The 27,163-nt window shown below is 38.2% G+C and overlaps 1 protein-coding gene across 20 annotated transcripts in view; it reads left to right on the top strand.

Annotated features, from left to right (window-relative positions):
- The window catches only part of SCMH1 (Scm polycomb group protein homolog 1), a 220,635-nt gene that overhangs the window by 151,614 nt on the left and 41,858 nt on the right, over window positions 1-27,163 (top strand). For all 20 annotated transcript variants that reach the window (XR_005580771.2, XR_012512394.1, XR_005580770.2 and 17 more), the window contains 2 exons: window positions 18,006-18,235; window positions 22,374-22,500. Coding sequence is in view for 17 of the 20 variants with exons in the window: in XM_074380617.1 (XP_074236718.1) it covers window positions 18,006-18,235; window positions 22,374-22,500 (357 nt within the window). In the remaining 3 variants the exon portion in view is untranslated. The remainder of the gene's footprint in view (window positions 1-18,005; window positions 18,236-22,373; window positions 22,501-27,163) is intronic.

Below are 27,163 nucleotides of genomic sequence, written 5' to 3'. Positions count from 1 at the left end.
TAGAAGCAGGGAATACAATGGTGGTTGCCGTGAGTTGGGGCAGGGGTGGATGGGAAGTTGTTACTCAATGGGTATAAAGTTTCAGTTATGCAAGGTTGATAAGTTCTAGAGATCTGCTCTACAACATAGTGCCTGTAGTTAACAATATGATACTGAGCATTTAAATTGCTGTTAAGAGGGTAGGTGTCCTGTGAGGTGTTCTTAACACATACATACCCCCACCCCCCCCCCAAAAAAAACCCACAGTGGAACACTTTGCATATGTCCAAACTCATTAAATTATATACATTAAATATATGCATGCTTATATGCCAAAAAAGTGTGCAGGCTGGGTGAGGTGGCTTATGCCTGTAGTCTTGACAGTTTGGGAGACCAAGGTAGGAGGATCACTTGAGGCCAGAAGTTTGAGACCAGCCTGAGCAACAAAATGAGACCCTGTAAATTAGCCAGGCATGGTGGCACGCAACTGTAGCCCTAGCTACTTGTGATGCTGAGTCAGGAGGTTCACTTGGGTCAAGGAGGCTGAGGCTGCAATGAGCTGTGATCACACCTCTACACTCCAGCCTGGGTGACAGAGGAAGACCCTGTCTCAAAAAAAGTATGCAAAAAACTTTTTTGTAAAACAAAAAATTAGTAATGAATAAATGTATTTCAAGTACAAAAATAACACACAAGTGTATATTCCATTATTTGTTAGAATGATGCCATTACATGTAGCTTCTAGAAAACCATATTATGAGAGAATGAATATAGAAAAGGCAAATAATGTTCTAGTATCATTATCAGTGTACTTTGAGAACAAGTTACTATATAACATTTTTTAAATTTTTTTCTTTTCTTTTTTTTTTTTTTTGAGACAGAGTCTTACTCTGTTGCCCAGGCTAGAGTACAATGGCGCGATCTCAGCTCACTGCAGCTTCCACCTTTTTGGTTCAAACAATTCTTTTGTCTCAGCCTCCCAAGTAGCTGGGACTACAGGCATCTGCCACCATGCCTGGCTAATTTTTGTATTTTTAGTAGAGATGGGGTTTCACCATATTGGTCAGGCTGGTCTCAAACTCCTGACCTCAGGTGAGCCACCTGCCTCGGCCTCCCAAAGTGCTGGGATTAGAGATGTGAGCCACCACACATGGCCATTAAAAACCTATTTTATCAACAGTGGACATTTGGGTCATTTCAAGTTTCCAGTTATTACCAATAACATTGCTATGAGCATTCTTGTACAAATATTCTGGTGTACATGTGGAAGAATTTCTTTGGAGTTTATACCTAAGATTGGAATTGCTAAGTCATAGGGTGAATACAGCTTCAGATTTATTAGATAATGTGTGAGAGTCTTTCTGAACTGAAACACTTAGACATCAAATATATTACCTAGTTAGTATTCAGATTTTGCCAATTATTCTAATTTCCTTTTCAAAGTAATTTTGTAACTTCAAAACTGTTCAAGGAAATAGATACTATAAAGAAAAAAACAATGAAAACTTGAATAAACAATGGACACACTTACAGAAATGCAAAATGCTCTGGGAAGTCACAGCAATAGAATTGAACAAGTAGAAGAAAGAAATTTAGAGCCCAAACACAAGGTCTTTGAATTAACCCAATCCAACAAAGAAAAACACATAAGAAAATATGAACAAAGCCTCCAAGAAGTCTGGGATTATGTTAAGTGACCAAACATAAGAATAATAAGTGTTCCTGAGGAAGAAAAAAATTGAAAAGTTTGGAAAACATATTTGGGGGAATAATAGAGGAAAACTTCCCTGGCCTTGCTAGAGACTTAGACATCCACGTATAAGAAACACAAAGAACATCTTAGGAATACATCTCAAAAAGATCATCACATATGCACATTGTCATCAGGTTATCTAAAGTTAAGATGAAGGAAAGAATCTTAAGATCTGTGAGACAAAAGCACTAGGTAACCTATAAAGGAAAACTTATCAGATCAACAGCAGATTTCTCAGCAGAAACCCTACAAGTTAGAAGAGACTGGGGCCCTATCTTCAGGCTCCTCTAAACAATTAACCTAGAATTTTGTATCCAGTGAAAGCTTCATTTATGGAGAAGAGAGAAGTCTTTTTCAGACAAATACTGAGAGAGTTTGCTGCTATCAAGCCACCACTACAAGAACGCTAAAAGGATCTCTAAATCTTGAAACAAATCCTGAAATACATGAAAACAAAACCTCTTTAAAGCACAAATCTCACAGGATCTGTAAAACAAAAATACAATTTAAAAAATCAAAAAACAAAAACAAGGTATACAGGCAACAAATAGCATGATTAGTGGAATGATACCTCACCTTTCAGTACTAACATTGAATGTAAATGGCGTAAATGCTCCACTTAAAAGATCAGAATTGCAGAATCGGTAAGAATTCACCAACCAAACATCTGCTGCCTTCAAGATACCCACCTAACACATAAGGACTTGCACAAGCTTAAGGTAAAAGGGCAGAAAAAGTCATTTCATGCAAATGGACACCAAAAGCAAGTAGGAGTAGCTATTCTTATGTCAGACAAAATAATCTTTAAAAGGAACAGCAGTTAAAAATACAAAGAGGGACATATATACAATGATAAAATGCCTTTTCCAACAGGAAAATATCATAATCCTAAACATATATGTTCCTAACACTGGAGCTCTCAAATTTATAAAACAATTATTTATATGGTTTGGCTGTGTGCCCACCCAAATCTCATCTTGAATTGTACTCCCATAACTCCCACGTGTTATGGGAGGAACCCATGGGAGATCATTTAAATCATGGGGGCAGTCCCCGCATACTGTTCTCATGGTAGTGAATAAGTCACAAGATCTGATGGTTTTATCAGGGGTTTCCACTTTTTCATCTCCCTCATTTTCTCTTGCCGCTGCCATGTGAGAAGTGCCTTTTACCTCCCACCATTATTCTGAGGCCTCCCCAGCCAATGTGGAACTATAAGTGCAATTAAACCTCTTTTTATTCCCAGTCTTGGGTTTGTCTTTATCAGCAGTATGAAAATGGACTAATACAGTAAAGTGGTACAGGTAGAATGGGCTGCTGCTGAAAAGATACCCAAAAATATGTAAGTGACTTTGGAACTGGATAACAGGCAGAGGTTAGAACAGTTTGGAAGGCTCAGATAAAGACAGGAAAATGTGGGGAAATTTGGAACTTCCTAGAGACTTGTTGAATGGCTTTGACCAAAAGCCTGTTAGTAATATGGACAATAAGGTCCAGGATGAGGTGGTCTCAGATAAAGATGAGAAACTTGTTGGGAACTAGAGCAAAGGTGACTCTTGTTATGTTTTAGCAAAGAAACTGGAGGAGGTTTGCCCCTGCCCTAGAGATTTGTGGAACTTTGAACTTCAGAGAGATGATTTAGGGTATCTGGTGGAAAAATTTCTAAGTGGCAAAGCATTCAAGATGTGACTTGGGTGCTATTAAAGGCATTCCATTTCATAAAGGAAACACAGCATAAAAGTTTGGAAAATTTGCAGCTTGATAATGTGACAGAAAAGAAAAACTTATTTTCTGAAGAGAAATTCAAGCTTGCTGCAGAAATTTGCATAAGTAATGAGAAGCCGAATATTACTCCCCAAGACAATGAGGAAAATATCTCCAGGCCATGTCAGACGTCTTAAAACAGCCCCTCCCATCACAGTCCTGGAGGCCTAGGAGACAGGCCCTGGAGGCCTAGAATGCACATAACTTGGAGACCCTGGGCCCCTGTGCTATGTGCATTCTAGAGACTTGGTGCTCTGTGTCCCAGCTGCTCCAGCCGAGGCTGAAAGAGGCCAATGTAGAGCTCGGGCTGTGGCTTCAGAGGCCAATGTAGAACTCGGGCTGTGGCTTCAGAGGTGCAAACCCCAAGTTTTGGCAGCTTCCACATGGTATTGAGCCTAGCGAGGAGTACACAGTAGTCAAGAATTGGGGTTTGAGAACCTCCACCTAGATTTCAGATGTATAGAACACCTGGATGCCCACAGAGAAGTTTGCTGCAGGGGCAGGGTGCTTATAGAGAACCTCTGCTAGGGCAGTGCAGAAGGGAATTGTGGGATCAGAGCCCTCACATGGAGTCACTACTGGGGCACTGCCAAGTGGAGCCGTGAGAAGAGGGCCACCAGAATGGTAGATCTACTGACAGCTTGCACTGTTCACCTGAAAAAGCCACAGACACTCAATGCCAGCCCATGAAAGCAGCTGAGAGGGGGGTTGTACCCTGCAGAGCTGCCCAAGTCCATAGGAACCCACCTCTCACACCAGCATGACTTGGATATGAGACCTATAGTCAAAGGAGATCATTTGGAGCTTTAAAATTTGACTGCCCTGCTGGATTTCGGACTTGCCTGGTCCCTGCAACCCCTTTGTTTTTGCCAATTTCTCCCATTTAGAATGGCTGTATTTATCCAATACCTGTACCCCCATTGTATCTAGGAAGTAAATAGCTTGATTTTGATTTTACAGGCTCATAATTGTAAGGGACTTGCCCTGTCTCAGATGAGACTTTGGACTGTGGACTTCTGGGTTAATGCTGAAATAACTTAAGATTTTGGGGGACCATTGGGAAGGCATGATTGGTTTTGAAATGTGAGGATATGAGATTTGGAAAGGCCAGGGGTGGGATGATATAGTTTGGCTCTGTGTCCCCAACCAAATCTCATCTTGAATTGTACTCCCATAATTCTCATGTATTGTGAGAGGGGCCTGGTGGGAGATAATCTGAATTATGGGGCAGTTTCTCCCATACTGTTCTCATGGTAGTAAATAAGTCTCACAAGATCCGATGGTTTTATCAGGGGTTTCCGCTTTTGCATCTTCCTTATTTTCTCTTGCTGCCACCATGTGAGAAGTGCCTTTTGCCTCCCACCATGATTCTGAGGCCTCCCCAGCCATGTGGAACTGTAAGTGCAGTTAAACCTCTTTTTCTTCCCAGTCTTGGGTATGTCTTCATCAGCAGTGTGAAAACAGACTGATGCTCTAATAGGCCTAAGAAATGAGATAGACAGCCGCACAGTAATAGTGGGGGACTTTAGTACTTCACTGACAGCACTAGACAGGTCATCAAGACAGAAAGTCAACAAAGAAACAATGGATTTAAACTATACCCTGGAACAAATGGACTTAACAGATAAGTACAAAACATTCCATCTAACAGCTGCAGAATATACATTTTATTCAACAGCACATGGAACTTTCTCCAAGATAGACCATATGGGAGGCCACAAAACGAGCCTCAATAAAGAAAACTAAAATTATATCAAATGCTCTCTCCGACCACAGTTAAATAAAACTGGAAATCAACTGCAAAAGGAACCTTCAAAACCACGCAAATATATGGAAATTAAATAACCTGCTCCTGAATGATCATTGGGTCATAATGAAATCAATATGGAAATTAAATAATCTTCAAACTGACAGTGGTGACACAACATACCAAAACTTCTGGGACACAACAAAGGCAATGCTAAGAGGAAAGTTCATAGCCCTAAACACCTACATCAAAAAGTCAAAGGCAACAAACAGTTTAAGGTCATACCTCAAGAAACTAGAGAAACAAGAGCAAACCAAACCCAAACCCAGCCAAAGAAAGGAAATAACCAAGATCAGAGAAGAATTAAATGAAATTGAAACAAAATGAGCTATACAAAAGATAAATGAAACTAAAAGCTGGTTCTTTGAAAAGAGAAATAAAATTGATAGACTATTAGCAAGAAGACAGAAAATCCAAATAAGCTCAATAAGAAACAAAATAGGAAATACTACAACTGACACCACAGAAATACAAAAGATCATTCAAGGCTATTATAAATACCTTTACATATATAAACTAGAAAACCTAGAAGAGATGGATAAATTCTTGGGAAGATACAACACTCCTAGATTAAATCAGGAAGAATTAGATGCCCTGAACAGACCAGTAACAAGCAGCAAGATTGAAGTGGTAATTTAAAAATTACCAACCGAGAAAGTCCAGGACCAGACGGATTCATAGCAGAATACTACCAGACATTCAAAGGAAGAATTCTTACCAATCCTGTTGACACTATTCCACAAGGTAGAGAAAGAGGGAACCCTCCCTAATTCATTCTGTGAAGCCACTATCACCCTAATACCAAAACCAGGAAAGGACATAACCACAAAAGAAAACTACAGACCAACCAGTATCCCTGATGAACATAAATGCTAAAATCCTTAACAAAATACTAGCTAATGTAACAACGTATCAAAAAGATAATCCGCCGGGCGCGGTGGCTCAAGCCTGTAATCCCAGCACTTTGGGAGGCCGAGGCGGGTGGATCACGAGGTCAAGAGATCAAGACCATCCTGGTCAACATAGTGAAACCCTGTCTCTACTAAAAATACAAAAAATTAGCTGGGCATGGTGGCGCGTGCCTATAATCCCAGCTACTCAGGAGGCTGAGGCAGGAGAATTGCCTGAACCCAGGAGGCAGAGGCTGCAGTGAACCGAGATGGCGCCATTGCACTCCAGCCTGGGTAACAAGAGCAAAACTCCGTCTCAAAAAAAAAAAAAAAAAAGATAATCCACCATGATCAAGTGGGTTTTATAACAGGAATTCAGGGATGGTTTAACATATGTGTGTCAATAAATGTGATACACCACATATAAACAATTAAAAACAAAAATCACATGATCATTTCAATAGATGCAAGGAAAGCATTCAACAAAATTCAGCATCTCTTCATGATTAAAACTCCCAGAAAAATTGGCATACAAGGGATATATGTGATAAAATGCAATAAAATCCGTCTATGACAAGGCCACAGCCAACAGAATACTGAATGGGGAAGAGTTGTAAACATTGCCTCTGAGAACTGGAACAAGACAAAGATACCCACTCTCACCACTCCTCTTCAACATAGTACTGGAAGATCTAGCCAGAGCAATCAGACAAGAGAAAGAAATAAAGGGCATGCAAATCAGTAAAGAAGTCAGAATGTCACTATTTGCTGACCATATGATTCTTTACCTCAGAAACCCTAAAGACTCCTCCAGAAAGCTTCTAGAACTGATAAAAGAATTCAGCAAAGTTTCTGGATACAAAATTAATGTACACAAATCAGTAGCTCTTTTGTATCCCAACAGCGACCAAGTTGAGAATCAAATCAGGAACTTAACCCCTTTTATAATAGCTGCAAACATAAAATAAAATACTTAGGAATATACCTAACAAGGAGGTGAAAGCCCTCTACAAGGAAAACTACAAACACTGCTGAGAGAAATTATAGATGATATAAACAAATGGAAACACACCCCATGCTCATGGATGGGTAGAATCAATATTGTGAAAATAACCATACCACCAAAAGCAATCTACAAATTCAGTGCAATTCCCATCAAAATGCCACCATCATTCTTTACAGAATTAGAAAAATACAATTCTGTAATTCATATGGAACCAAAAAACAGCCCACATATCCAAGCAAGACTAAGCAAAAAGAACAAATCTGGAGGCATTACATTACCTGATTTCAAAGTATATTATAAGGCCATAGTCACCAGCATGGTACTAGTATAAAAATAGCCACATAGACCAATGGAACAGAATAGGAAACCCAGAAATAAACCCAAATGCTTAAAGCCAACTGATCTTCAACAAAGCAAACAAATAAGTGGGGAAAGGAAACCCTTTTCAACAAATGGTGCTGGGATAATTGGCCAGCCAGTTGTAGGAGAATGAAACTGGACCCTCATCTCTTACCTTATACAAAAATCAGCTCAAAATGGATTAAGGGCTTAAATCTAGGACCTGGAAGTATAAAATTTTTAGAAGATAATATTGGAAAACCCCTTCTAAACATTGATTTAAGTAAGGATTTCATGACTAAGAACCCAAAAGCCAGTGCAATAAAAACAAAGATAAATTGCTGAAACTTCATTAAACAACGAAAGAGCTTTTGCACAGCGAAAGGAACAGTCAGCAGGGTAAACAGACAACCCACAGAGTGGGGAAAAAAACTTCACAGTCTGTACATCTGACAAAGGACTAATATCCAAAATGTACAATGAACTCAAATCAGCAAGAAAAAAACAAACAATCCCATCACAAAGTGGGCTAAGGACCTAAATAGACAATTCTCAAAAGAAGATATACAAATGGCCAACAAACATGAAAATATGTTCAACATCACTAATGAGTGGGGAAATGCAAATCAAAACTACAATGCGATACCACTGTACTACTACAAGAATAGCCATAATCAAAAAATAGTAGACGTTGACATGGATGCAGTGAACAGGTGACACTTCTGCACTGCTGGTGGAAATGTAAACTAGTACAACTATGGAAAACAGTAGGGAGATTTCTTAAAGAACTAAAAGTAGAACTACCATTTAATCCAGCAATACACACAACTGGGTATCTACCCAGAGGAATAAAAGTCATTATATGAAAAAGATACTTGCACACGCATGTTTATAGCAGCACAATTCACAGTTGCAAAAATGTGGAACCAACCCAAATGCCCATCAGTCAACAAGGGGATAAAGAAACTGTGGTAGGTAGGCAGGTAAGTAGGTAGGCAGGTAAGTAGGCAGGCAGGTAGGTAGGTAGGTAGGTAGGTAGGTAGGTAGGTAGGTGGGTGGGTAGGTGGATGGATGGATGGATAGATAGGTAGATAGATAGATAGATTATGGACTATTACTCTGCTATAAAATGAAATGAGTTAATGGCATTTGCAGTGAGCTGAATGAGATTGGAGACTATTATTCTAAGTGAAGTAACTCAGGAATGGAAAACCAAACATATGTTCTCACTTATAAGGAGGAGCTAATCTCTGAGGGTGCAAAGGCATAAGAATTACACAATGGACTTTGGAGACTCAGGGAAAGGGTGGGAAGGGGATAAGGGATGAAAGACTGTACAAATAGGGTATGGTGCATACTGCTCATGTGATGGTTGCACCAAAGTCTCACACATCACCACTAAAGAACTTTCTCATGTAACCACCACCACCTGTTCCCCAATAACCTGTGGAAATTAAAAAAAAATAAAAACCATGTCTCAAAAGAGAGCTACCCATAGTCAAATTGTCAGAAGCCAAGAACAGAGAAAACTTTGAAAGCAGAAAGAGAAAAATGATTCACCATATAAATGAGATTCCCAATAGGACTATTGACTTACTTCTGTTCAGAAACAAAAAAGACTAGAAGGCAATGGCATGACTTTCAGAGTACTAAAAGAAAAACAAAACAAAGAAACAGTCGACAAAGAATTTTATATCCAATATATTGTCTCTCAAAATATAGGTGAAATAAAGACAAATGCAGGTAAAGATTGGAAGCATATGTTGGTAGCAGACTTTTCTAATACTAAAGTTCTTTAAGCTGAAAAGTGATATGCATTTTAGCTTGAATCCTCACAAAGAAATAATGAGCACTGATTAAGGTCATCACCTAGGTAAATAAAAGATAATATACACTTTTACTTTTTTATTTTAATTGATTAAAGATAACTGCATAAAACCATAAAAAAAAAGATACCTGGTAGGAGGTGATTAGATCATGGGTGCAGTTTCCCCATGCCAGTCTCATGATAGTGAGTGAGTTCTCACAAGGTTTGATGGTTCTATAAGGGGTTCTTCCCTCTTTACTCACCACTCTGTCTCACCTGCCACCATGTAAGACATGCTTCTTCCCCTTCCGCCATAATTGTAAGTTTCCTGAGGGCTCCCCAGCCCTGTGGAACTGTGAGTCAATTAAACCTCTTTTCTTCATAAATTACCAAGTCTCAGGTATATCTTTATAGCAGTGTGAAAATGGACTAATACCATATCTAACAAGTATCTCATAATAAATATGTTTAAAACCTGAGTTGTTGGGTCAGGCACAGTGGCTCACACCTGTAATCCCAGCACTTTGGGAGGCCGAGGCAGGTGGATCATGAAGTCAAGAGTTCAAGACCAGGCTGACCAACATGGTGAAACCCCATGTCTACTAAAATACAAATATTAGCCAGGTGTGGTGATGAGCACCTGTAATCCCAGCTACTTGGGAGGCTGAAGCAGAGAATCACTTGAACCCAGGAGGTGGAGGTTGCAGTGAGCCAAGATTGTACCACTGCACTCCAGCTTGGGTGAAGAAGCGAGACTCTATCTCAAAAAAAAAAAAAAAAAAAGAAAGAAAGAAACTGAAATGTTGATTCCCTTCCCCAATGTTTTACATCCCAGCAAATGGCATCTTTTTTTCTCCAAATTCCTCCAGCCAGTAATATTGGATCATCTATGACTCCTCTCTTTATTTTTTAAAATAATTATTTTTTTTTATACAGACAGGGTCTCACTTTGTCACCCAGGCTGTAATGCAGAGGTATGATCACAGCTCACTGCAACATTGAACTCCTGGGCTTAGGTGATCCTCCCACCTCAGCCTCCTGAGTAGCTGGGAACACAGGTGCACACCATCACTTCTGGCTCATTAAAAAACATTTTTTAAAAATTTCTCCAAATTGCTCAAGCCAGTAATATTGGATCATCTATGACTCCTCCTCTCTTTTAAAAAAAATTATTTTTTTTTTATACTGACAGGATCTCTCTATGTTGCCCAAGCTGGTCTCGAACTCCTGGCCTCAAGTGATCCTCCTGCCTCAGCCTCCCTAAGTACTGGGATTACAGATGTGAGCCACCATGCCTGGCCCTCCTCTGTTTCATTGGCTATGATTTTAATTGAATGTATTCAGTATAATTTTGTGTTTTCTCTTTGCTGATTTTCTTTCACTGACATCCAATCATGTCAGCTCTTTCTTCCAGTGTATTCTGAATCTAATTCTCATCTTCTCCAATAATACTACTACTGTCTTCTAAGATTTCAGTTCATCACTATCTTTTGTCTTTTTTGTTTTTGTTTCTTTTATATTGATAGAAGAGGGTGCCAGATTCATTTCCCACACCCAGAAGACTCATTTGTGCTCCCTTTTGGTTGAAACCCCACCTGCCCAACCCTTCAAAGGTATCCACTAGTCTGTCTATCACTACAGATTCGTTTTTCTGTTTTCAAGCTTCATATAAAGAGAATTATAAAATACATACTCTGGCTTCTTTTGTCTAACATTATTTCTGTGAGATTCATTCATATTGCTGCATACAATAATAATTGTTCTTTTTAATTTCTCTATAATATTCCCCTTTATGAATATACCACATTTTAAAAATCTGCTGGGCATTTAGGTTGTTTCCAGTTTTGCCTCTTGTGAAAAATGCTATGATGAGTATTCTAGCACGTCTTCTGGTGGTCATATCACTCACTTCTCTGGGGTATACACTGAGATGTGGAATTGTTGGGTCATAGGCTATACAGCTAAGCAGTTTGTCAAAATGATATACATTCCCACCAGAAATGTTGAATTCTAGTTGTTTCACGTCCTCACCAATATTGTCAGTCCTTTAAACTTTGACAGTTTTCATGGGGATATGGTAGTGTCCCATAGTTTAATTTGCGTTTCTGTATTACTAATAGTATTCAGCAAATTTTTGTATGCTTATTGGCCATTATATTCATTTTTGTGAAGTGCTTCATCAAGTCTTATCCATTTTTTAAAATTGCCAGTCTTTATTACTGGTTTTTGGCCATTCTTTTTATATTCTGGATATTATTTTTCTGATATATGTGTTTTGTGTATCTTTTCCCATTTCCTGGATTTTTTTTCATTTTCTTAATGTTGTCCTTTGATTCAGAGAAGTTTTTAGTTTTGATGAGGTCATATATATCAATCTTCAAACTTTGATAATTAATGCCTTTTGTGTCCTGTTTTAATAAATCTTTGCCCACCCCCATAGTTTTGAAGGTATTCTCCTTTGTATTCTTCTAGAAATTTGATATTTTAGTTTTCACATTAATTTTTGTATCTTGTGTGAAATAGAATTCAAGTCTTATTTTTTCCATATGGATACCTATTTGACTCACCACAATTTTAAGACCATTTTTTCTCTCCACAGAATTGCATTGGCACATTTATCATAAATCAGATGACTATATATGTGTAGTTGATTTTGGAACTCTCTATTTTGCTCTTTCGATGCATTCATCTATCCTTTGCACCAATAATATATGTCTTTTTTTTTTTTTTAAGACAGAGTCTTGTTCTGTCACCTAGACTAGAGTACAGTGACCTCATTGTGGCTCACTGCAGCCGTGACCACTGGGGCTTAAATAATCCTCTCACCTCAGCCTCCAGAGTAGCTGGGACTACAGGTGTGCAGCACCATGCCCAACTAATTTTTTAAAAATTTTTGTAGAGACCAGGTCATGCTATGTTGCCAAGGCTGGTCTCAAACTCCTTGCCTCAAGCAATCCTCCTGCCTCAGTCTCCCAGAGTGCTGGGGTTACAGGCATGAAACACCATGCCCAACCAATAATATATGTGTAAATTACTGTAACTTTATAATGAATCTTGCTATTTGATGGTGCACGTCCTCCAGCTTTGCTGTTATTCATCAAGATTGACTTGGCTACTATAGGTCCTTTGCATTTCCTATTAAAATTTAGAATTAACTTGTCAATTTGCATACATACACCACTTCTTTTTTTCTGCTGAGATTTTGATTGGAATTGCATTGACTTTAGATCAGTTTGATGAGAGTTGACACCTAACAATGTTGAGTCTTTCAGTCTATGAATGTAACATATCCCTCCACAGCCACATGGTATCTAGTTCTTTAATTTCTCCTATCAATATTTTATAGTTTTCAGTGTAGATGTCTTGCCTGTCTTTCACTGAATACTTGATGTTATTTGATTTATGGATTTTTAAATAATTTTCAAATTGTTGCTATTTAGAGGAATACATTAGATTTTTATATATTAGATTTGTATCTATTGACCTTTCCAAATTCAGTTTTTTTATTTTAATAGGTTTTGTAGATTTGTAGGGAGAAATATTTATGTAAAATAATCTTGTCCTGTACAAGTAACACTCCTTCCCTTACAATCTACATTTATAGATTTTATTTATTTTTCTTTTCTTATTGCATCAGCCCCCCAATACAATGTCGAATAGAAGTGGTGATAGTAGTTATTTTGTTTTATCCCATAATTCAATAAGAAGTATTCAGCATTTCACCATTAAGAATGCTGTTGGTTATAGGTTTTTTATAGATTCCTTTATCTAGATTAAGGAAATTCTCTTTTATTCCTACTTTATTGGCAAATCTTATGAATGGGTGTTGAATTTTGTCATATGCTCTTTCTGCATCTATTAAGATGATATATTGGTTTTCTCTTTCATTTGGAGAATGTATGTGTTCAGCTGATTTTATTTCCTGTTGTTAAACAACCTTTGTATTTCTGGAGTGAATCTCAGTTAATGATATATTATTCTGCATGTTATGATATATAGGAGATATATATCTGATATACATGTATAGAGAGAGCTAGATTTAATTTATAAATATTTTGTTAAAGATTTTGCATCTATGTTCATAAGGGATATTAGTCTATAGTTTTTTTTCTTATGTTTGTCATGTTTTGGTATGAGGGTTATGCTGGCCTTATAAAATGAAATGGGAAGTGTTCCCTCTTCTATTTTTCAAAAGAGGCTTTGCAAGATTTGTTATTATTTCTTCTTTAAATGTTTGCTAGAATTCACCAGTGAAGCCATTTAGGCATGGGATTTTCTTTGTGGAAAGATTTTTAATTGCAGTTGCAATTTTTTGTTATGTATAAGGCTCTTTATATTCTGTTTTTTTTTCTTGTGTCAGTGGTATTTTTTACTTTGTTTTGTTTTTTAAGAGATGAAGTATCCACTCTGTAATCCAGGCTCAAGTGCAGTGGCATGATAATAGCTCACTGCAACCTCAAACTGGGCTCAAGAGATACTCCCACTTCAGCCTTTCAAGTAGCTAGGGCTGCAGGCACACACCATGCTCAGCTAATTTGTTTTTGTGTAGATGGAGTCTTACAGTGTTGTCAAGATTGGTCTTCAGCACCATTTTATCTCAATTTTCGTATCTGTTGGCATAAAGTTATTTATACTAAAATCTCTTTATTAGCTGTTTTACTTAATACACCCTTATTTAATGTAGTTATTTATTTGGGTTTAAGTCTACATTTTGCATTTTGCTTTTTTGTTTTCTATTTGTCAAAGTCCTTCCTTATTTCTTTATTCCTCCTTTCTTGCCTTCTTTTGAATTAATCAAATATGTTTTATTATTCTACTTCTCTACCCTCAGCTTTTTAGTTACATTCTTATCACTGATAATTCTTTAATTGCCCTATGCAAATATGCATTTTGGACTTATTAAAATCTACCTTAAATAAGTGCTTTAACCACTCCCCAAATATGTAAAACTCTTACCAAAGTTTGGCTCCATTTACTCTCCACCTTTACCCTCTGTGCTATTGCTGTGATATAACATATTAATACATATATTATAAATGACACAAGCCAGTTTTATTGTTTTAAATAATCAGTGTCCTTTTGTATCAGCTCACGTCTTTACCTTTTCTTGTGTTCTTCATTCCTTCCTGTAGTTTCATGTTTTCATCTGAAATTACTTTCCTTCAGCCTGAAGAACTTCCTTTTCATTTCCTATAGTTAGGTCTGCTGGTGACAGATTCTGTTAGCTTTGATTATCTGAAAATCTCTTTGTTTTACCTTTATTTCTGAAGGATATTTTCACTGGGTATATAATTCTTTGATAGTTTGTTTCTTTAAGCCCTGTAAGGATACTATTCTATTGCTTCTTGCTTGCCCAGTTTCATTAAACAGCCAGCTATCAGTCTTATTGCTGCTCCTGTAAGCGTAATGCTTCTTTTTTCTCTGACTGCTTTTTAAAATGTATCTTTGTCTTTCCTCCCTGTCTTTTATTTCATCTGTATTTCATCTTTTTTATTTTCAGCAGTTTGACAATTATGTGTTTTGGTATAGTTTTCTTTGTATTTTTCCTGCTATGGATTGCTGAATCCATAAGTATCCTGAATCTGTAGGTTGATGGTCTTTCATTAAAGTCTCAGCTGTTATCTTTTCATATATTGTTTTTTTTCATTCTATCTGTCTTTTCCCTCTGGGATTACAGCCACTCATATTTTGGACCTGTTGACTGTGTCTACTTACCTCTAATGCTCTAATACATTTTTCCATATTTTCTCACTGTGGGATACTTGGGATGTTTTCTATTTTTTTCATCAAGTTTATGAATCCCGTCTGTTGGCTCTCATCTGCCCTTACACTCATACAGTGAGTTCTTCCTAATATTGTATTTTTTAGTTATAAGATATCCATTTAATTTTTTATATAGATTTTTCTGAGGATACTATCTATTTTTTCTTACATTCTGTTTATATTTTCTTACATTTTAACGTCTTAGTTATGATTTTTTAAAATCTGTGTGTTCTATTATTTGGATAATATATGGGTCTTTTTCTGTTACCTGTATTTTCTCTTGATTACTGATCATACTGTCTTGACTCTGTTATATCTAATAATTTTTTTAGTATGCCAGACATTTTATATTAAAAGAACTACTGAGGCTCCAGCTGGTATCTTCCATGAGAAATAATTCTTTCTTTCCTCTGGTAGGCTAATGGCATAAGAACCTTATCACCTCAATCTAATTATGGGTTGAGTTAGACCACGTCTGGATTGTGCCTTGGTTTATGCTTGATGCCTATGGTTTATCCTTGTTTCTTTTTTTTTTTTTTTTTTTTAATTTTTTTTTTAAGGTGGGGTTTCACCAAGATGGCCAGGCTGGTCTTGAACTCCTGACCTCAGGTGATCCACCCACCTCAGCCTCCCAAAGTGCTAGGATTACAGGTGTGAGCCACCATATCCTTGTTTCTTGGACACGGGCCCTCTTACGCTCTTGATTGAGAAACTAATTTCTATTTCCTTAGCCCTGAAACACTGCAGGAGATCGTCCTATCCTTGAGAGGTCTGGGGCTTAGTTTTATTACCTCTCACCCCTTATAGTTTCAAAATATGGCATATATCTTTAAGAGGAAATCAGCCATGTGTTTGAGGTATACCACCTACTTCTAGTGGAACCTTGTCCCCTAAAACCACAACATTATAGGAGCTTTTATTCTGCCTTTTAAAAGCTCTCAGTCTAGCTTTGAAGTTCCAGTTTGCTGGCTCAAAATTCAGGAAATACCCGATGAGACAAACTGGCCACATGCACGGGCTTCTTAAGTTTCCAGTTTGTCACAGCAGCTCTCTGATTTCTCTTTCCTCCAACAGAGCCCCTCACCACACCCCAAACATGATTCTTAGTTTATGCCAAATTAGCAGATACCCTCAGGAAAGAAAACAGTATCAGCTACCTCAAAGGCCATTGCCTGGAATTCCAGTTCATCTGATCCTCATGACAGCTCTGTGGTATCTTTTTAATAATTACTCTGACTTCTTCTAGTTGTTGCATTGTTAACATTGTACTACCACAACTATCCCTTCCTACCTGGAGGCCTAGGAAGCATTATCTTCTACTTGCCCTATATAATAGTTTATTAACTGGTCTCCCTAATTCTACCCTTGTCCCTCTCACAAAGCAGTTGGAGTCGTCCTTTTAAGTATATCCTGTCACTCCCCTGCTTAAAACCCTCCAGTGGCTTCCCTTTATATTTAGAGTAAGTTTAGTTCATTTTCACAGTCTGCAGCCCTACACAGTATTACTGTTACTCCCTCTCTAACCTAATTTCTCTCTACCTTCCCCTTTGTTCACTCAGTTAAAGCTCTACTGACCCCCTTTCCATTTTTCAAACACACTAACACGTTCCTGTCTCAGAATCTTTGCACTTATTATACCCTCTCACATCTTCATAAGGCTTATGTCTTTATCTCTTTAGGGAGTATTGTGTAAATGTCATCTCCTCAAAGAGGACTTCCCTTAAAATTCTGTTTTCTTAACCTACATTAGTTTTAATCATAGCACTTAGCACTACCTGACATTATATTGTATATTGTCTGATTTTTTAATATTCTCTCTCTCTCACGAGGAGGTAAGTTCTATGAGATTGGAGACTATGTCTACTTTGTCCACTGTTCTATCCCCAGGGCTTAGCACAGTATATAACTTATAGTAAGCGCTCAGTAACTATTTGTAGCATGAATTAGATGTCCCTTACCTCAAAAAATTCTCAGTTTAAGGAAAAAATGAATAATTGGAGTAAAATTAAGAAGTACTGTAACACAGGTTTCTACAGAATGCTTTAGGAGTAAAGAGAGGGTACTGACTTAGTTGGGACATGGTCAGAGAAAGCCTTAGTAAGGAGGTGGCCCTCGATCAAGTGTTAAAAACCAAATATTGATATGTGTCTCACAAAGAATAATAGAGAGCTCAACATATGGGACTACTAAAACATGGAGTTGAATGATAGGAAGTGACATCAGTCATAATGGGAGAGCAAGATAGGCAAAGTCACAAAAGTCCTTAGACATCAGGATAAAGAATTTAGACCTTACCTGAAAGATAATAAGGAGTAAAGGTTTTTATGAGCAAAGGTTTTTAAGGAGAGATGCTATCAGATTTATTTCCACGTGTTCCTGTACTCCTCACTGCAAGTAGTCAAACTAAAAATTCAAGTATATTGATGTAGAAAATCCCTGGCGTAGTTATCAGGGCTCAGTTTCAAAACAGAATTTCTTATCCCAACTCATTATGTAACCTGGGAAGGGCATTGTGTCCTTTTCTGAGCCTCAGACCTTCATTCTTAACAGGAGAGAATTACAGGTTTCTAAAAGCCTTTTCAACTCTGAGCCTATGATTCTATTAATATTTATGTACTTTAACTTTGACTTTGGTCACAATGCTTGTCCAAGATACCTGGGGGAAGAAAATTTAATATTTTTTTCTGCATCTGCCAGGAATAATTTAAAACCTCCAATTCTAACCTATCTAAATTCAATTTTCTTCAGAGATTTCCTAAACATTTAGGTCAAATGCCAGGAAACCAGCTTCTTGAAACAAAACTAGCTGAGCAGAAGTGGCAAGTCCTTTTTTACTTCTAGCTAGGATGAGAATGCAGGGGGCAGAGAGGGTGATAGAATGAGTCTTTTTCTTGCAGTTGTGATTCCAAAGAATCCCTATCCTGCGTCTGATGTGAATACTGAGAAGCCCAGCATCCACAGCAGCACCAAAACTGTCTTGGAACATCAACCAGGGCAGAGGGGGCGTAAACCAGGAAAGAAGCGGGGCCGGACATCCAAGACCCCAATTTCCCATCCCATCTCTGCCCCACCCAAGACAGCTGATTTGAAATTCCCAAAGAAGAGGGGTCCCAAACCTGGCAGCAAGGTAGGTAAAATGTGGGTTTCCCAGAAAGGGATAAGGGATTTTAAAGGGGTCATTCATCCATACCCATCTCTCTTGGAAAGGGGCATATCTAGCCCTCTTCTCCATCTTGTGTATGCTTATAAGAGGAATTTCCTAGATCGTCATCCCTACTTGCTACTTACCTGAGAATTGGTAATATTAAAGATAGGATGGTGGAGGATAGGAAACACATTTTAACCTTGCAAGTTACTCATATTCAAGGAGATTCTGGTCTAATGTACATGGAAAAAACTGCTCTTTGTTAACCTTTCCAAAGTAGATGCCCAGCATGTGGACAGAAAGCAAAAATTAACTCTGTAAATGTTTTTTTTTTCTTTTAATCAGCTTTTCCAGGCTGAATTTAAATATATTTTGTGTTATCTCTACCCCTTTAAAAAAAAAATTGAATACTTATTAAGTGTCAGACTGTGATTTTCACAAAACCCTAAGAGAGAGTGTTGTTATTTTATAGTAAATTGAGACTTACAGCTATAAAATGATTTTTCTAAGATCACATAGCTAGTAAATGGCAAAAGCTACAGAGATTGGTCCCTTATCTACTTCCAAGGTCACTGCTTCCCTGGAATATATTCACTGTTTCCCACATTTCCTGAGGGACACACCACTTCTAGTATTCTAGTATTGGAAAAGACAGCTGAGTCAGCTTCACTGAGCACTGTTATTGAAAGTACCACCTCTTAGTCATGGCCTGTTTTCCATGAGTATCTTTCCTAGCAAAGGCATTGATATGAAAAAAAAAAAAAAAAAAAAAAAAAAAAAAAAAAAAAAGGCTTCTCTCAGCAGCTTCTCTAGGGCTCCTTTTAGCATCACCCCCTTCACTCACTTCTTAACTGTCAGGAGATACCTCTGAATCTCCTCCCTGAACTAGAATACCTGAGTTCCAGTATAGAAATGATAACCGATTGTCCCTGACCATTCCATCCCAGTCTCGTTAATTCCTCCCTAGAGTTAGTTTGTTTGCTGTTTGTTTTGCTTGTTTATTAGCTTCCACTGACTTCAGCCCTTATAGAATATAAGCTCCTCAAGGTCAAAAACCTAATCTTTCTCTTTTTTTTTCTCCTGCGGTACCTTATATCTCAGTCAGTCTCTTGGGAAATATTCAGAATATGCAAGATGGACAGGAGGCTGGGTGGGTGGCCGCATGGATGGATAATTTTAGTGATGATGTTACCAATCTCAGTTGTCTCTTATTTTTGGCTTCAGATTCTCAATATCACTTCCTGATCTTTCTGTGTAACAGATAATGCTCCTCATCATCTGTTACCACTAATCACTAACCCAGGTCTTGATTCATTTTTACCTTCATTACCCACCTCTCATTCTCCTGTTCTAGAGAAGAGACTAAAGGCCCTAAGGATGCCAAGGCCAGAGAAGCCATGCTTTTGATGATGTGAAAACATCTTGAGGACAGTCAGAAAAGGGAGAAAACGTATCTTGGGGGGCTCCAATCAGAACCAGAAAAAGTAAATGGAAACTCAAGCAGACAAGCTGTCTCAACATAAAAGGAACAGTTAAATCCCAAAATAAAAGTAATGAGCCCCTATAACTAGAGGTGTTTCATCAGGGACTGGATGACTCTGTGGATGGGATCTTTTGGGAGCGGGAATTGGGTAGATGGTTGGGTTAAGTGGCCTTTAAGATCATTCAAAACAGAAAAACTGATACTGTGATTGCCTCTGCTCTGCTCTCTCAGGAAGTTTTGAACATAGTAACCAAAGTCCTTTTTCTTTCCAACCATCTTGAAAGCAGTCATTCTCATCTTTTCCTGTATTTTATGTCCTAGCATTTGATACTCTTAATTCTCCTTCTTGTTCTTTTGCCTACCCCTACAAGTGTATATGCCTTCCACTTCACCTGTGTGCCTTATATCCCTTTTTGTTTGTTTTGTTTTGCTTTGATTTTTGAGGTGTGGTCTCACTCTGTCACCCAGGCTGAGTGCAGTGGCACAGTCATAGCTCACTGCAGCCTTGACCTTCTGGGCTCAAGCGATCCTCCCACCTCAACCTCCCAAGTAGCAGGGACTACAGGCATGTGCCACCATGCCCAGCTAATTTTGTTAATCTTTTGTAGTTATAGGGCCTTGCTATGTTGCCCAGGCTAGTCTGAAACTCCTGGACTCAAGCAGTTTTCCCACCTAGACCTCCCATAGTGCTGGGATTGCAAGCATGAGCCACCATACCATGACTGGCTTTATATCTCTTTTTGAAGCAGAGTAGTCTTATGGATAATGCATAAGCTTTAAAGTCAGACAAACTTAGGTTAACATATCTTCTTCATAGGTTGCCACCTGTGTGACTTTGGGAAGGCTTCTCTGGGTAAGACCTTGAGCCCGTTTTCTTACCTCTAAAATGAAAATGAGATAATGTATGAGTACATATAATATTGTAAATGTACCTATCTCAAATAGGTTTACATTATTGAGGCACCTAACCTACCATGCTTGTTCCTTTAGGGACCCCATGAAATCCTACCACCAGCTCACTGAAGTTGAAGTGGTATTTCCCTTCTTCCCTGACTTATTCATTACTTACTTGTATTTTCACTTTTAGCAATAACAAAAAGCATAAGCAAGTTCACTTTCAATGTGTGTTTTGAATTGTTCATGAGAGTTTGCGCGATTGCTTTTACAGGCAAGGCCATCTTACATATGCCTGCCGTCATCAGGGCTGTTTCTTCAGAGAACATACTCCTAGAAGGCAGACAGGTTGATATGGCTCCCAGCAGTTATCCCTACATAAAGCATTTAGTAAAAATGAATTTCTGGATCTCCATGATTGTTATGTTTTCCTTGCATTCAGAAAGGCTTTTAGCCAGGCATGGTGGCTTATGCCTGTAATCCATTAATACTTTGGGAGGCCAAGGTAGGAGGATCGCTTGAGCAGGAGAAATTTGAGACCAGCCTTTGCAATATAGTGACACCTGATCTCTACAAAAAACTTAGAAGTAAGCCATGCATGCTGGCACATACCTGTAGTCCCAGCTATTCAGGAGGCTGAGGTGGGAGAATTGCTTGAGCCTTGGAGGAGGAGGTTGCAGTGAGCCAGAACCATGCCATTGCACTCCAGCCTGGGCAACAGAGCAAGACTTTGTCTCAAAAAAGAAAAAAAAAGCTTTTAGAAAACTATTTCTTGGGGAAAAAGCCTTCTAAGATCCTTCTCCCCTAAAGACTACCCCGAACAACATGGGGGAAATAATAGATTTCTCTCAAATCATCTTTATTACTTCCTCTGTTATTGGTGATCTATACTGCATGCTTCATAAAAAATAATAATAATAAAATAAATTTATTTACACTTTTTTTATGCTGAGTACCATGCTAACAATGCTACTTTAGAACCAGACTTTCAAAGAGTTCCAGGTAAATAGGGATACTGGTATGTAAATATATAATGACAATACATTGAAAAATGCAACAGTTCAAAAAAAAGAGGTAACATAAAAGAGACAATGATTAGAGAAAAGCTAGAAAAGCTTCCTAGATAAACAAATTTGTAAAATAAATTTAAAAAGAAAGAGCATTTCAAATGGAAGAGACATCTTATCATTGTAAAGGTGTGAATCAGGTAAAATTGCAGGATTCTTAAAGAAGCAATATAGTTAGAGATTTACTAGAGTAGGAGGTTTAAGGGAAGGAATGGCAGGTAATGAGGTGAAGAGAGAGGCAGACGGGGTAAGGACATTTATAGAATTAGAAGTCATTTCTGTTTTATTGTTTGTTTGTTTCCATTTTAAAGAGAGAGAAATAAAGTACAAAATAATGTGAAACCAGACTTAAACCATAGCATATTTTGCTTTTGTCTGCCCAACTAATAAGGGAACTGGAACTTCATATGATAATATTGAATCTAATGTAAAAGTCAATACATTAAGCTTTGATCTTATGAAAGACCAGAATCTTGTACATAGATTCAGAAAATGTCTACTAAGTATCTTCTATAGATATATGTATAGCTTTAAGCCAGATGCTGTATAGAAAACAAAGATAAAATGCTATTCCATCCATAAATATATTTTTGCTTCATGAGTGAATTAAGTGCCAAGAATAGAAAATGAAAAGACCTGTCATGGGTAGCAAATTTTTTCCCATTCATTTTGACAGAGGAAACCTCGGACTTTGCTGAATCCACCACCCGCCTCACCAACAACCAGCACTCCTGAACCAGATACCAGCACTGTACCCCAAGACGCTGCCACCATCCCCAGCTCAGCCATGCATGCCCCCACAGGTAAGAGTAGATAACAGGACTACCTGCTCACAAGCCCCAGACCTACTGTCTGCACTTTCTCTTGTCTTACACCAGTAATTAGCACCTTTCCATTTGTAAACCTAGGCAAAATCTGTCTTTGGCATTTAAAATAATGTCAGACAGACAATAAAACTTGGGTGAGTTTTCTATGAATTCAGGGATGGGAAACTAAGGCAGGGACAACACCAAGAGCTCCCTGGCCTAGTTTAGAATAATACCCTTCTGGGGGTGGGGAGTTGGGGAGAGAGAGCATGAGGAGAAATGCCAGATATAGGTAATGGGGAGGAAGGCAGCAAATCACACTGCCATGTGTGTACCTGTGCAACAATCTTGCATGTTCTTCACATGTACCCAAAAACCTAAAATGCAATTAAAAAAAAAAAAGAATAATACCCTTCCTTCCCAGTTAGGGGTGTTCCCTTGAGCGATCCCTTCCACCTTTCAGAATCCTCTCAGCATTCCAGTAATGGTGCTACCCTTCAAATACGTATGAAGTTTATCTGATTTTAGCAATCATTGATGGTGGCAAACTTCGATACAATGAGAGTAAACTTGATTTTATAGATCAACCAATGAGTGATTGACTCATTGCCAAATCTGGTGGATGAAATGGGTGGGTAATTAGCCTGGGTTATGCATATCTGTTCCTATTTCGTAAGCTGTCTATGACAGTAACTAAAAGAACTATGCCTAGGAGATAACTATAAAGCCTTCCAAGGAGATAACTATAAAGAAAAATACTCATTTTTTAATGTGTAAATTAAGATAAATATGTGAAACCCTATTCTGTTACTCAACAGACACTCCGTCGTCTTCTAGGAAGTCTAAGCAATTGGTATGATCCTCATGGAAGTTAAGAGTTGTCTTTCTCTTAGAAGGAGTTGAGTATCTTGGATCAAATCCTGGAATGTAGAAGCCTGAAGGGAAGGCTCAGCTGTAGTTTTCTTTCCAATAACCTAGAGAAGGTAACAGAACCTGCCATGGTCAAGCTATAATAGTCTTCACTGATCATTGTGTAACAATCTCTTGACTGGGACTTGATTCACTTTGTGTGATCTTGATATTACTTTTCAATCTGAGCCTCAGTTTATAATCTATACAATGATAGGACTAGTCCAAATAACTTTTATAGTCCCTTCAACTGTTAAGCTATCACAGATTAAATGTGATGTCCCACATTACGTTATCTTTTATTACCTACCTTTCATTTTTTTTTAACTGTAGAGAACTTTTTAAAAGGTATTTTGGGTTTTATTAATTACACACATTCATAGTTCAAAGGAATGAAGGGTCTACAGGATTATAACAAAAACAAAACAAACACACCCCTTATCCCCCTGTCAATTACTATTCCCCAGAGGCAATCACTTTCAATTTAACTGATTTTTTATTTACCTCTGTATCTAAATAGCATGTATATTGCTGTCTTTTTTAGTTTGTTTTTCTACTGACTACCCACTTTAGAAGATGAGAATTTCACTCTTCTTAATCTCCTTGTGCCTTATCCACCCACACGTATTTCTCTACCCAAATTCCATGATATTATAATTTTGATTAGATCAAAATTCAGTGTTTTGTTATTATAACTAGTTAAATGCTATTCTCAATTGAACCATGTAGTGTACTATGATTACTTTTCCTTTGTTGCTCAACATTTCATTTTCGGGGAAAATCTTGTTGGTTTCCTTGTTATGTGATTATTTTTCTGTGTACTTGTTATTAATTCAACATTAAACTTTCTTCCTACTGTATACATCTCTCTTTATGTCCAAGTACATTATATATTCTATACATGTCATACTCTAGAAGAAATCTCTCCTGGAGCCTTCTTAGTTTCTTTAGATTGTGTTCACCTCTCTTTTTTGGTAAGGGTCTCAGTTTGCTCTTTCCAATGTCTTTGTCTTCTGTAAATCTTTTTTAGATGTAAATATTTAGTTTTATTTGAAATCTCCTTATTCTCTTTGAAGATTCTCTTAATTCCCAGTATCCTAAAATTTCACCTTGGATGTATTTTCACCTGCCATAGTGGACACTTTCATTTTATAAAATTCTGAAAAAAATTGACTGGGCATGGTGGCTCACACCTGTAATCCCAGCATTTTAGGAGGCCCAAACAGACAGATTACTTGAGGCCAGGAGTTCAAGACCAGTCTGGTCAACATGGCGAAACCCCATCTCTACCAAAAATGCAAACATTAGCTGGTCATGGTGGTGCACCCCTGTAGTCCCAGCTACTCAGGAGGCTGAGGCATGAGAATTGCTTGAACGCAGCTTTTGCCCTAGTCCCAGCAGTAACAGCTCAAGAGGTTGAGGTGGAGATTGCAGTGAGCCAAGATAGTACCATTGCACTCCAGCCTGGGTGATAGAGCAAGACTCTGTCTCAAAAAACGAAAATTCTTTAATCAATTATTTTCTTTCACTTCTTTTTCTCTATTCACTCTTGTCTTACCTGTTATTCAATTGTGGAATCTCTTGAACTGGTTCTGTAATATTCGTATCTCTAACCCTATTCTTTGCTTTTTGGTCAACTATCAAGTTTTCCTCAACTATATCTCCAAACTGTGTATTGAGTTTCTCATTTCTGCCGTCTTGCTTTTTAAATTATAATTATTTAGTACTCCAGTGGCATTTTCCAAAGTATGTTTGGTAGAAACACCAGACCTGAAAAATGCTCTACATAAAAGAATTTTACATAGCTTTAGGAAATTTAGTTACATACATTTAGGAAATGCTTATTCTCTTCCCCATGGTTGGAGATTTGGATTTTGTTATCAAGAGCTCCTTTTGTTGTTCTTTGAAATTTTTTAGTAGACTTTTATTTTTTTAGAGCGGTTTTAGATTCATAGCAAAATTGGGTGGTAGATACAGAGATTTCCCGTATAGTCGCTGCTCTCCCCACCACACGCTCTCCTCCATCAACATCCTCCACCAGAGTGGTACCTGTCTTACAATTGATGAATTTACACTGACTCATTCTTATCACCCATGTCCATAGTTTGCATTTGGGTTTACTGTTGGTGTTTTACGTTCTATGGGTTTTGACAAATGTATAAGGATATATATCCACTATCATGTATCATACAAAATAGTTTCACTGCCCAAAAACCCTCTGGTCTCTGCCTATTCATCCTTCCTCCCCATTAACCCCTAGCAACCACTAATCAAGATTTGTCTTTTCCAGAGTGTCACATAGTTGAAATCATACAGTATGCCATCTTTTCAGATTGGCTTATTTCACTTAATATTATGCATTTAAATTTATTCCATGTCTTTTCATGGCTTGATAGCTTTTATTTTTTAACCACTGAAAAATATTTCATTGTCCAGATGTTTCATAGTTTATTTATTTGCTCACCTACTTATGGGAATGTTGGTTACTTCAAAGTTTTTGCAATTATGAATAATGTGGCTGTAAATATCTGTGTGCAGGTTTTTATGTGTACATAAGGTTTCAACTCCTTTGGATAAATACCAAGGAGCACAACTGCTGGTTTGAATACTAAGAATATGGGTTTTTTACAAGAAACCAAAGGGGCTTCAAGATGGCTGTCTAGGGCTGGGCACAGTGGCTCACGCCTGTATTCCCAGCACTTTGGGAGGCTGAGGCAGGTGAATCACTTGAGCTCGGGAGTTTGAGACCAGCCTGGGCAACATGATGAGACCCCCCTCCCCATCTCTACTAAAAATACAAGAAAAATAGCCAGCCAAGTGTGCTGATATGCGCCTGTGGTCCCAGCTACTTGGGAGGCTGAGATGGAAGGGTCGCTTGATTCCAGGGATGGGCAGGGTGGAGGTTGTAGTAACCAAAAACACACCCCACTCCAGCCTAGGTGACAGAGCAAGTCTTAAAAAGATGGCTGACTAGAAGCATTTCATATGCATATGCTCACCTCCTCCACTTAGAAGAACCAAAAGAGTGTATAGACAAATCATACTTCAGATACCTTATCCAAGATGGAACACTGGAATTCAACAGGAAAGTGACAGAAAACACTGAAAGAAAAGAAGGAGAAAGAAGAGAAGCAGCTGGCCTGTCTGGGATTGGCTAGGAGACAGCAAGTGACTTCCCAAGGGCAAGTGAGACACTTACAGCAGCCCACATCCCTACGTATGGAATCATGCATGCCTGGCAACCAGAGAGCCCCTGACCTTCCCAACCCCTGAAACTAACATAGGAAGCTGCCAGAAGACCAGGAGAGGGAACTGTTCTAGGGATTGAGCTTGCACTGTATCACACACCCTTTCTGAGCCATAAGTAGCTACAGTGATGCATCATTTTCAATCCTAGCCATTGGCAGACTATATTCTGTCCTGGGGCCTAACAGCACCAGGACTGAGGTGTTAGGAGAAATTGAGCTGTTACTGCTGGGACTAGGGCAAAAGGTGGAAATGGGCTCCCATAGGTAGGACTTACAAGTGAGGCATGGGCTACACCTGCCAGTTCTTCAATGCTAGTATCACCAGGACTGACATTGGGATGTGAACCGAGTGCAAGGTGCTGCTGGGGCTTATCTAAAATGTCATTGCCAAACCCAAGGTCATCTAGATTTTCTCCTGTGTTATCTTCTGAAAGTTTTATAGTTTGCATTTTACATTTAGGTCTATTACCCTTTTGGGGTTACTTTTTTCAAGAGTGTAGGTT

The sequence above is a fragment of the Saimiri boliviensis genome, chromosome 11 (genome assembly GCF_048565385.1).
Source record: "Saimiri boliviensis isolate mSaiBol1 chromosome 11, mSaiBol1.pri, whole genome shotgun sequence".
NCBI lineage: Eukaryota > Metazoa > Chordata > Mammalia > Primates > Cebidae > Saimiri > Saimiri boliviensis.
The sequence above is the reverse complement of the archived record's forward strand: the minus strand, read 5'-3'. Positions and strand labels throughout refer to the sequence as shown.